The sequence below is a fragment of the Micropterus dolomieu genome, linkage group LG01, assembly GCF_021292245.1.
Source record: "Micropterus dolomieu isolate WLL.071019.BEF.003 ecotype Adirondacks linkage group LG01, ASM2129224v1, whole genome shotgun sequence".
Lineage (NCBI taxonomy): Eukaryota > Metazoa > Chordata > Actinopteri > Centrarchiformes > Centrarchidae > Micropterus > Micropterus dolomieu.
This window is the reverse complement of record NC_060150.1, coordinates 25,694,839-25,707,180: the sequence shown is the minus strand read 5'-3', so window position 1 is coordinate 25,707,180 and position 12,342 is coordinate 25,694,839. Positions and strand designations below refer to the sequence as shown.

The following is a 12,342-nucleotide window of genomic DNA, read 5'->3' as shown; positions in this document are numbered from 1 at the left end:
ATTATTGGAGTATCACATTTCATATCAGTATTTTTGTTTTGGTTACAATATATAGGTTTCACTGATGCAAGTCTTGAAATAATGGGGTTAACGCTAACTCCTTTTGCCTCTTATCAGTGTGTGATCAGTGTGTGTTTGTGTTTGCACAGTGAAGGAGGATTGCGTGTCAGACGGTGAGGATGACGTGAGCACAGATGCCTTAGTGGAGGAGATGCTTCAGCAAGGAGACACGGCCGTCATCTACCCAGAGGCCCCAGAGGACGAGCCTCAACGTCAGGGCACCCCCGACGCCAGCATCCATGACGAGAATGGTACAGAACATCACCGCACAGCGTTCACAGCTCATTCATGTTACACAAAAAAAAACTATAGAAACACCATCAAGATTTTTGTGTGTACATCCCTTTCCAGAAATACTGTACAAGATGAAAGTAATTAGTATAAAAATAAAAAGAAGAAGAAGAGGAGACAGAGGGGAAGGAAGTTAACTGGGGAATGCAGTCTTGAAAAGGTGGGTTTTGAGGCTCTGTTGTCGTAGATGTCGTGGTGTTAGCCTGTCGGATGTGGCTAGGGAGGGCATTTCAGAGGGAGGCTGGAGCAACTGAAAAGGCCCTGTCACCCCAGGTCCAACGCTTTTTCCTGATGGTTTTTTGTGTTGTTGCATCTGCGGTCCTGAGGCGACCTATAGACGTGTGGCATTGGAGGAGGTCGGGGAGGTAGGAAGGGGCCCGGTTGTTTAAGGCTTTGTAGGTGATGAGTAGAAGTTTAAAGTGGATCCTGTAAGTAAGCGGGAGCCAGTGGAGCTTGTGAAGGACGTGGTGATGTGATCTCTGCGACAGCTGGAAGTGAGCAGGGGGGTGGCGGAGTTCTGGATGTATTGTAAGTTTATTGACGATTTTGTTAGGTGAACCTTAGAGGATGCTCACAAGCAAGATGTAGTGTCCCTAAATCACACACACTGAAACACACACCACTATTTCCACTCAAGAGCTCACAGTCACTGAGATCTCACTATTACTGCACCTACCCAGTAATTACTCGCCCCCTGGGGATGGCTCTACCTGCTCCCTGTCTCACCTCAGGTGTTAACTACACCCCATTAACGCCACTCTCCGACATCATTGCACACACCGCCATTTGTTAAGTGCAGCACACTGGGGCCTTTATTGCTCCCGTGCTTTTGGCTTTTACCTGCTACCACAGAGGGGAAAAAAGAGAGGGAGGAGGGCGGTGGGAAAGGGGAGAAAGAGAAACAGCAACACCTGAGTAAATTTGTCACGTCTGTGCGAGCTCTGACTCACAGCTACCTGGGCGATAATATGTGTGCATTCCCACCCCGAGGCCCTCACCTGTCCCACAGGGGAACTTAATACATCACCTGTTAACAAAGTAATGCTTTACCTGTGTGGGAGCCAGGCAACGGAGACCCTCTGTTAACCAGCTTGGATCCAGGCAGACGGCCCTATAACAAGCTCATTTTTCCTTACACGCGTGGGTGTTTTTGAAACGTGAAAAGCTAAGCACAATAGGCAATCAAATCATGGAATTTGAGGGGTGTGAAAGCTGTAATCGCTGGGCTTTGTGTCAGCAAGAAGAACAAAAGCAAAAATAATACACAGTCCTACATTGGCAACCCAGGGAGCTATTTTTAAAAGGTCAGGAAGGTGTTACTGTGTATCACTTTATCCATATGGTTACCTGGGTACTGTTTACCTGTGGGGGAGGATCTCGCAGTGATTGGTGAAATAGCAGGGGAGTGTCACTGTGGCAGGCCTTGTGTAACATCAAAGAGCCCTCTCTATTGACCATGTGTTTTTAACCCCCTCTTCTCCTTCCCCCTTCACCCTCACAGATGTCATTAAAACACTCTTCCTCTTGTGTGTTTTTTTTTTCACCCAGGAACTCCGGATTCGTTCTCTCAGCTGCTCACCTGCCCGTACTGCGCACGTGGCTACAAGCGTTACAGCTCCCTGAAGGAGCACATCAAGTACCGGCACGAGAAGACCGAAGAGAGTTTCAGCTGCCCCGAGTGCAGCTACAGCTTCGCATACCGCGCTCAACTGGAGAGGCACATGACGGTTCACAAGAGCGGACGGGATCAGGTAAATCTGACTGAGAAATGAGTCAAGACACTGGATACTGATAAAACACATCCAATGGTTAAACTGTAAAATCTCCTGTTCCATTATCTTCTAATGATTAGAATATTTTTTTCTGCTCTTAGTGTTGGAAATGCAGTTTTCAGCAAACACCCCTATGTTGGATTTAAATGCTAAATTTAAATACAGACAAATAATTTGTAAATCCTTGAATGCTCTTGTAAGAGCAGACTACAATAATGAAGTAGACTCGTTAACATGAACTTTTGGCAAAAGTGACTGAAACAGCTAGAGGAAGAGTTTTTATATTAAAGATATTCTCTGCTTTAATATTGTGTGTACAGGTCCAGTGCATCAGTCTACACTAGACATGTTCTTTTTCAAATACTCAGTGTGACTGGATTACCTGTCATTGGTTTCAGTAGCATACTACTTCTAGTAATTATGCATTGACGAAGTGGTTCTAAATGATGCAAACCTACGTGGAAGTTTAGTCCTGTTTCTTTCGCAGCTCGCTTCCAAACATGATAAATAAACATGAGCTTTTGCCCTCAATTGATTAATGACATTGTGACATGAATTAGTAGCAGTTCAAAGGTTGTGTTTTCATTGTGTATCTCACTGAATGTCCCCTCTCCCCTCGTCTGACAGAGACACATCACACAGTCGGGAGGCAATCGTAAATTTAAGTGCACTGAATGTGGCAAAGCGTTTAAATACAAGCACCATCTGAAGGAGCACCTACGCATCCACAGTGGTGAGTGGACAACCCCTGTCACCATGGCAGCATCTATCATCATGTATGTGTGTGTGAGTGTGCGTGTACATGCATGTGAGCAGGACTAGGGTATATGTCCTTGCCATGATTCTCAGTTGGCCACAGATGTTTAAGTGCCCATTGAACCAATATTTATGTTTTATTTTTGTTTTAGTCAATTCCATGTATTTAAATATCCTTTTATTGTGTTTCAGTCCTTTGTGCTCTTCCCTAATGTGCTGTATCTGTGTTTCTTTTGGCATTATTATACAGCAATTAGAGAAGGGCATTTCCCAATGGTGCCATTACATCAGCGTCTAAGCATCATTGAAATGCATTAGAGCGTTGTCCTGCCATTCTGCACATAGCCTAGCTTGCCAATTTAGCTTCATTCACTAATGGAAATCTGTTTCTCTCCCTGATTCGCGATCTCTCTCTCTCTCTCTCTCTCTCTCTCTCTCTCTCTCTCTCTCTCTCTCTGTCTCTCTGCTACACACATTGTGGTTGTATTCAGGAGAGAAACCCTATGAGTGCTCCAACTGCAAGAAGCGGTTCTCCCACTCAGGCTCATACAGCTCCCACATCAGCAGTAAGAAGTGCATCAGCGTCATCTCAGTTAACGGCAGACCACGCTTGGGGAATGCCAAAACCCAGACCCAGGCTCCATCACCAGTGCTGCACACGCCCCCCTCAGTCCTCCGCACCCAGATTAGAGAGAAGCTGGAGCACAGCAAGCCCCTGCAAGAGCAGCTGCCCCTCAACCAGATCAAAACTGAGCCATTGGACTACAAGTACGAGTACAAGCCGACGGTGATAACATCTTCAGCTGTGACCGCCATGAACGGTGGGATTTTCAGTGGGGGAGCTGCAGCTCCTCTGCAGGGCACAGTGCAGGCCGTGGTCCTGCCCACTGTGGGGCTGGTGTCGCCCATCAGCATCAACCTGTCAGACCTGCAGAATGCTCTCAAAGTGGCAGTGGACGGTAACGTCATTCGCCAGGTGCTGGAAAGCAGTGCCAAAGGCCAGGAGCAGGTTAGCTCGGGGTTAACCGCTGGAATGCTCCATCCTTCGCAACAGCAACTCATCTCAGCCATCAGTCTGCCTATTGTGGGTCAGGATGGAAATGCAAAAATCATTATAAACTACAGTTTGGACCCCAACCAGGGCCAGCTCACAGCCCAAAACCTGAAGAAAGAGTCTGAGACAACTTTACCAGCTCAGACCACCACTGACATGAAACTCCCAGAAGATCTTACCATCAGAGGCACCAGGCCCAATGAGACTAAAGAAAACGAGGAAAAGACCACTAAAACCTGTCTCCTGTGTGATAACTGTCCCGGTGGGCTGGAAGCGCTCCATGCCCTCAAGCACTGCAAGAAGGATGGTGTCAGGCTGAACGGAGCAGGCCTGGATAAGTCTGACTCTGCTGTTGCTGCCCTGCTTTCAGAAGGAGGACTCTGCAACCAGCCCAAGAACCTCTTGTCCCTGCTCAAGGCCTACTTTGCCTTAAATGCAGAGCCCTCCAAGGATGAGCTGGCCAAGATCTCTGACTCAGTCAGCCTGCCAGTCCACGTGGTTAAGAAGTGGTTTGACAAAATGCAGGAGGGTCAGATATCACTGGGTGCTCCAACACCTCCCTCAGAGGAAGAGGACACCTGTGAAGCTAAAACTGTGGTGTCTCTGGTCCCAGGGAAGGACACAGCCAATATGAGCCCTTCTGTGACCCAGGACAGCCCTACAGAGGCCACCCCAGCGGAGGTCAACGGCACCCACAGCTCGCCGGCCTCCCCCTTGCCACTAAATCTGACAGCTGGCGGTCCCGTCCCAGCCCAGCCTCCCCAGAGCACTGAGGGACCCCTAGACCTGTCACTGCCAAAGCCTGCCAGAGAGGAAGTGGAGAGAGTGATAGCTAAAGCCTGTGTTTACCCCTCCCCTTGCTCTGGCTCTACCAGTGTGGAAGAACCGCTAAACTTAACTTGCACAAAGAAAGAGGCATCGCCACTCTCAGCCATTGGCACCAGCTCCATCGCACTGTACGCCAGCCAGCCAAGTGCAAAACCCCTCGACATTGTGACCACGATGCAATGTCTAAGGGCACTAGCCACTAACAACAAACAGACTATCCTGATCCCCCAGCTGGCTTACACCTATACCACTACAGCAAACAGCCCTGCAGGGACCGAGACGCATGAAGCCATCCATCTCAACAGAGTGAAGGTGCGCAACCATTTATGTCCCCTAATATAGCAACAGTTGGGCTTTCCTGTATTGTTATAAGTGTAGTTTGACATTTTGGGAAATACATCCTCAGCTGTGACTGCTACGCTTATTTGCTTTCTTACGGAGTTAGATGAGAAGATCGATCCCACTCTTATACCTGTACACTAAATATAAAGCTGTAGGCAGCTGTCAGGTAGCTTAGCTTAGCACAAACCTGGAACCGGGGGGGAAACATCTGGCAAGGCTCTGTCCGAAGGTAACAAAATCCACCTCTAAAGGTCATTAATTAACATGTTATGATTAACTCGTCTGCTTAATCCACACAAGAGTGTAAAAACAAGCCTCGTGGTTTTATGGGTGGTAATGTGCTAGACTATTTTGTCACTATTTCATCACTCTATTTTTTCGTCACTGTGAGTTTACCAGGCAACCAGCAGACTCCAGAAGAGGTTTAACCTATAAATTCGTCGGGGTTGAAAGGCAGATTTTGTTACCGTTGGACACAGACAAGCAAACTGTTTCCTGCCTTTGTACCAAGCTAATCTAGGTGACTGTGTTAGTTTTATATTTAATGTACAGACATGACAGTGGTATCAATCTTCTAATCTAACTCTTACCAAGTTAGGTCATAGGCATATTTCCCTAAATGTCAAATTATTACAAACCCTATACTCCCCGGTTACTCTGTGGCCTACTGTATACAGGAGAGGAAGTGATTTTAAAATGTTGTCAGCTTCATTAGTTTCCTCAGTATTTCAGAGTTAGTTTTTCTTCCTCTAGTGTCATTGCAGGTCAACCACAGCAACAAGGTTAAAAACTCTTATTTTGTAAACCAGCTGATTAACAGTGTGCAGGAAAGGATTCAGTGTCTAATCTGGTAGCCATTTTGAGTAGCAAATGGATTTGAATCAAGTTGGCGTTTCTGTTTTTGGAGCGATCAGTCAAACCCTTCAGTCCAGATCATTACTTTTTATTGTTTAAAACCACCAGAACACGGTAGATAGTCTGAAACCATCCAACAGCTAATCAATAAGTCATATAGAGAAATGTCAGAATTCAGTGCTTTGTAAAAAATAATAGCCCTTGTGCAGGCACCTAATGGGCCCTTAATGATGGATGTAGATCTCTCTGGGTGTGTGAATGATCTTCCTGGGCTGTCACCATGAGGACAGGAAGCTGCACTTTACTGCAGAGCCCCTATTGATCTGCTGGAATCTGTTTAAACGGCACACCTCTGCCTGCCTCACTGATTTATTGTTGTTGTATTATACTTTTGTGTTAAGTGGATTGGCATAGACCTGCCTTGTAAAAAAAGAGCCCTGTGTATATATCTTCTTTTTAATATTGCCTCACATCCTGTTTAACTGCATCCAGCCCAGGGACAGGAGAAAACTGCAAGTGTTCTCATAAGTGAACAGTATGGTTTTATTTTGGGACAAGGAGAAAGAGGTTTTGCTCACCCATAACCTGAAAACCTTTTAATTTAACTACGTCCAGAGAAAGCTATGTGTAGGATATGACACAGCATAATTTCCTGCAATGCACATGCACAATTGTTCATTAGGACTGGTAGTTTCCTGAGTCATTCATTGTCTTTTTGCTGTAAAAGCTAATTCTGTGAATTGTGATATTTTCCAGGAGGAGAAGCTGGACACTTGCTCAGAGGGCGTGTCCACTGTGGAGGAGCACAACGACTCCGACTCCGGCCCTCAGAGGAAGAAGATGAAGAAGACGGACAGCGGCATGTATGCCTGTGACCTGTGCGACAAGATCTTCCAGAAGAGCAGCTCGCTGCTGAGACACAAATATGAACACACAGGTAAATACAAACTCTCATGTGTTTCTCAGGCCTACGCACGGACACGGCCAAAAACAACAGATGGACTCACCATTCCTTACTGTAGGGTCCTGGGAAAGATGAGTCAGAGTGCGAGCGAAAGGGGATTTTGGGCTATAGCGTAAAGAAGGGTGGACACCTCCATTCCAGCAGGTATTACTCAACATGCACAGAAGAGGTCTGAGAATTTCTTTCTGCCAGCTCCCCACCTCTGCACTGCCAGCTACTCATGTGAAGCACCGAATGTTGCAATAGGCGAGATCTGGTAGTGATTTTGATTGCTCTAAGATGGTGATTCTGTGGCCAAATGGAGGTCAGCGCTCTCAGAGGTGTTTTAGTTTGTCTTTATTTTTCTTTATTACTCTGATACTTGGCTTGCAACCATACTTTTGAGCTCCAAATGACCTCATCCTAGGTGAAACTAGCTGTTTCCTGCCTGGATAAAGTTTCCTTGAAGGTTTAAACAGCAAAATTGCCGTGATTTTGTTGTATTGTTTTGAAATGTTCTCCTTGGATACATTGATGATAGATACTGTTATGGGCCTCGCAACCTTTCACGCAACAATGTGGGGGGATTCACTCTGATTGCACTGGAGGGTTTTTTTTTTACTCCACAGCATTTAACTTTTTTCATAAACATGTTGATGCCTATTTTTTCTTTCTCTGCAGGGAAGCGACCTCACGAATGCAGCATCTGCAGCAAGGCCTTCAAACACAAACACCACTTGATCGAACACATGCGGCTCCACTCAGGAGAGAAGCCATACCAGTGTGACAAGTGCGGCAAGCGCTTCTCCCACTCAGGCTCCTACTCTCAGCACATGAACCACCGCTACTCCTACTGTAAGAAGGAGACACAGAGCCAAGGCAGAGACCGGGAGAGCCCTGAGGAGGACAGCGAGGCCCAGGCTGAGATGGAGGCCCTGAGCCGGGTGCAGGGGCAGTACCTGGCTCCCTCCCAGCTGGACTCGGACGAGCGAGGGAGCAGCGCCAGAGAGGATGAGGAGAGCGAGGAAGACGAGGAGGAAGAGGAGGAGGAGGAGGAAGGTGCAGTGGACATGGATGACATCCAGGTAGTGCAGATAGGGGACGAAGGAGGGGACGAGGAAGAGGAGGAGGAAGAGAAGAATGAGGAGGAAATACAGAGAGTATTGGTCGTGGAAGAGGGAGAGGAGGAGAAGACAGAGATGGACATGATAGAGGAAGAAGAGGAGGCTGACACAAGGCAGGAGGAGGTGCTCGGGAGCATTCAGGAAGAGGAGGAAGTCACGATGGAGGAAGAGGTGGCGATGGATCCAGAAGAAGGGGTGACGGAAGAGGAGAAAACAGAGGGTGAGATCTCAGAGGAGAGTGGAGCCGAAACTAACAGGAACACGGTTTCTGAAGACTAGAAGCAGACGCTGCAGGAGAAGGTAGATACTGACTAAAAGAGGAATCAGACTCCTCCGTGGGACACAATCAGATTCCTCCTCTCCCCATGCAGAGGAAGATCACAGGAGATGATGTCTGGTCACTCTTACAGTTTCTTTCAGTTCACTACTGTGTAGAAATCCAGGTGTGCCTGAAAAAAATACTAGTGACTTTTCCACAGGAGAGAGATTTCTCACTGTCAGAAAAAATCCATTTGTAAAGAAAAAGATGAAGACGGACGTGAATTTTAACAAAGAAGGAAATGCATTATACAGACTTTGGAAGCTAGAGCCGAAGTTTTAGATAATGTTTTATTACTAAAACACCTTGGGTCATTTCTTTTTATCAGTGTTACTAATTTTATCACTCATATTTTAACCTTTAAAAGCTGTACAGTTGGGAGATATTTCTATACCTTTTTATTGCCAATGAACAAAAAAAGTCAGTATTTTATTAAGTTGGAAGGAAAAATTGAAAAATCCTGTGCACTACAAGTGGCTTGGTTTACCTTAGGATTTGAGCAGTTGATTTGTGTTGTCTACCCTTCAGTATTACCGCACTAGATATACCATGCCATCACGCTAGCAGATGTTAGCATTACATTTCTTTTTAATGTTCTTGTGATTGGATCGTGAGCCTTAAGAAGAAAAACAATGAAGAGCGGACGGGTCATTTAGTTCCTTTTAGACTTTCAGATACATTGTTGTCAAAGTTTCTTTTACAAATCAGTGTATTATAGAAATAGTTGAACATTTTGGGAATATGCTCACTTCTTTTCTTGGTTAGAGTTAGATGAGAAGATCGATACCTCTTGCATATCTGTCCAAGTGATGCATGCCAGAGTTTTTCTGACTTTCAGACAGAGTTACGCAAGCTGTTTCCACCTGTTTCTAGTATTTATGCTAAACTAAGCTAACCATCTCCTGGCTGTAGCTTCATATTTACCGGACAGACCTTAGAGAGGGATTGAGCTTCTCATCTAACTTTCTGCAACAAAGCAAATAAGCGTGTTTCCCAAAACGCCAAACTATTGCTTTAACTGTTTAAGCGAGCAGAAAGGGGATGTAGAAAACTGTGGACCCTCCTTATACCTACCCCCAACTCTGAGCCATATGCAAAAAATATAACTTAAACAAGAAAAACATGCATATCAAAAGTGCCATTGAATACTGCTGTTGAAGCTTAGCAGCTGATCAGGTATTGCCGGGTCCCAGATTAACCAATAAACCGGAATACTGTTGACTTTGGTTCGCCACCACACCTGACAGCGTAGAGTTTAGCCTACCACATATTCATGTACCATAGACTTTAGGTAAGTTGCTTTTATTTCTAATTGAAGAGGCTAAAAAATAACAATGCACATGTTTTCTAATGGATGATGATGAAGTATGATTTCTAATTGTTAACTGTGTTCTGCCTTTTTAAAGCTTCAGTGCACTTGTTTAACACACCATGATACGCTCAGATGTCTCTTCAGGTAACAAAATGTAGGCAAATATGAATCCCAGGAGGTTAATTCAACAAACTTTTTACCTGTCAGTATTATTTCTTTTTGTTTCTTATGTTGTTTTATGTCCTGTTTCAGTATGGCAGTATTATCCCCACCCCCAAGGAGATGGGTATGTCTGTTTAGTCATAGAGAACTTTTATATTTATGTGACTTATTTTTTATATTCTTTATGGTTATTTATTACACTATGTAGTGTACAATACTGTAGTTTGTATTAATACGATAATATATTTTAGTATGGAAAAAAAATTCAAAGGCAAATAACTACAAGCCTGGAAAAAATTTGACTCCAGCATACTGAAGTATGTTTTTCGAACAAACAAAAAGATGTTTTTCCTTGGGGAAAAAGTAAACCGCACCCTGCAAGCCTGAAAATTGGAACCTGTGACCTCTCTGCATTCATTCTCATGTTAGTTTCGTTCTCTTTCCCCTCTCTAATATGAAGCTACTGAACTTTTGAAAACTAATAGTATGTCTAATAGCATGAGTGTGTGCTGTTTTATTGAAGGATTACCCTTAACCACACAAACTGTCCTTTATGCCAAGCCAAAATAATATTGACGTATGTTTTTCTGTTTTTATTTGTGCCAATTTTGTTATTTTATATGTCAGTGTCAAGACCACACCTGCTTTTATATGCCCCTCCCCCTTTAACATCCTCATCTTTTTTATAGTGATTGTTTTTTGTTTGTTTTCTTGTTTTGTTCATTTTTTTTATGAGTCCCCATCTCACAATAAAATACATGAACTACAAGCTGCTGCGGTTGTTATGTTGTTATTGAGAGTTTTAAAATCACACAATATGAAGTTGTTGATTACACTGCAATAATCAAGTAAATATTACACGGTAAAATCCCTAAAGGGACCACTTCAAAAATGTAAAAACAAACAAACTAAACAAAAAAATGTTCAGAACAGAGACTAGCTGTAAAGCATGGATAAATACAATGGCTGCTGATATCCTCTATATCTTTTATAATTTGTATTAACAGGGATTTTTACATTGCACCACCCTCACTAATCCCAAATCAGTCTACTTGGATTTGTTTTATTGGAGTTACTGGAGTCTCGACCACCCTAGAGTCCATTGCTGACCCCAAAGAAGTAATGTCACTCTGCAAGATAACTTATTGTAGATGTTCTTTGTACTTTTCTAAAGGAATATACAGTGGCAAGAAAAAGTATGTGAATGTCATTGCATGTCTTTATTGAACACACTCATTCAACATTCAAAATGGCAGTGGAAAAAGTAAGTGAACCCTTATAATTAATAACTGGTTGACCCCCCCGGCAGCAATAACCTCAACCAGGCGCTTCCTGTAACTGTGGATCAGACTTGCACATCGTTCAGAAGGAATTTTAGCCCATTCTTCCAAGCAGAGCTGCTTTAGTTCTGTCATATTCTTTGGACAACTCATGTGTATGGCTCTTTTCAAATCATTCCATAGCATCTCTATTGGGTTGAGGTCTGGATCTCTGACTTTTGTTTTTCTAAAGTCATTCTGTTGTGGAGTTGCTCTGGTGTTATGGGTTTGAGGGGTTTTTATCAGTCAAAGTAGCTGTAGTCCACACCTCCAAACCCATTTTCTTAACGAGACTCCAGGTGTGCTAAAACCTGCCTCCAGTTAGCTTTTTTTGAGGTCACTTTTTTTTCCACAGGCACTATGAGGTTCGTTTGGTTGGTCTCAATAAAGAGAAGAATTTATTTTGTGTTATTATTTAAGACACATTATATTTGTCAATACCCTTGACTTAGATGAAGATCATATTTTATGACAAATTTATGCTGAAAACCATGAAATTCCAAAAGGTTCACATACTTTTTCTTGCCACTCTATATTTGTCCATGCCCATATAACATACTTGGTGTGATAACAGTTCAGCACAACTGTCACCAAATTTGTCCAGTTTGAGACAAAGATATGCATTACAACTTCAATAATTTCCCACATTTGTTTTTGATAAGGTCAGAAGAAAAGGAAAAATAACTATGGAAGGCATTGGTTGATTGTCAAAACTCTAATATTTCACTATATGAATAAAGTACCTGCACATACCCCTCAGTGATCTGTCAGAACCCCCGTTTCAGTCCAGTCTGCCTGTTAACAGCCCAACCCAAGGTCAACGCTATTGATCCGGATTAGGTTTCCAGGAGGGTCAACCCTCCTCCTGCTCCCCTCACCCACAGCTCTTCCACCAGCATGAATTAGTAATGGAATGGACTAAAAATCCATAGTCTGTTGAGGAGCAGAAAATGATACAATAGCTGGTGAGCATATTTGATAGTTTCTCCCTCTGATCTTTTATGTCTTCCCAGAAGCACTGACTTGCTCTGCTTCCAAAAGAGGGTTTTTTGGGACATTTTCAGGAAAGTCTTTTAAAGTCTTAAGAAGGTGAGGCAAATTTGGAGTCTTTGTTTTAAGGAAAAGCGAGTGAGACGGGAATCAACCTGCCACAGCCTCTCGTCTGTGGATGGAGTGTAAGCAGTGTATGCGATTGTACAACTGTG

The 12,342-nt window shown here is 43.9% G+C and overlaps 1 protein-coding gene across 2 annotated transcripts in view; it reads left to right on the top strand.

Annotated features, from left to right (window-relative positions):
* zeb1b (zinc finger E-box binding homeobox 1b) overlaps positions 1–10,581 on the top strand; it is a 69,448-nt gene extending 58,867 nt beyond the window's left edge. For both annotated transcript variants that reach the window (XM_046062392.1, XM_046062399.1), the window contains exons 3-8: positions 150–311; positions 1,900–2,102; positions 2,751–2,856; positions 3,371–5,073; positions 6,715–6,895; positions 7,583–10,581. In XM_046062392.1, the coding sequence (XP_045918348.1) occupies positions 150–311; positions 1,900–2,102; positions 2,751–2,856; positions 3,371–5,073; positions 6,715–6,895; positions 7,583–8,304 (3,077 nt within the window). In that variant the 3' untranslated portion in view covers positions 8,305–10,581. The remainder of the gene's footprint in view (positions 1–149; positions 312–1,899; positions 2,103–2,750; positions 2,857–3,370; positions 5,074–6,714; positions 6,896–7,582) is intronic.
* The last annotated feature ends 1,761 nt before the right edge of the window (positions 10,582–12,342 follow it).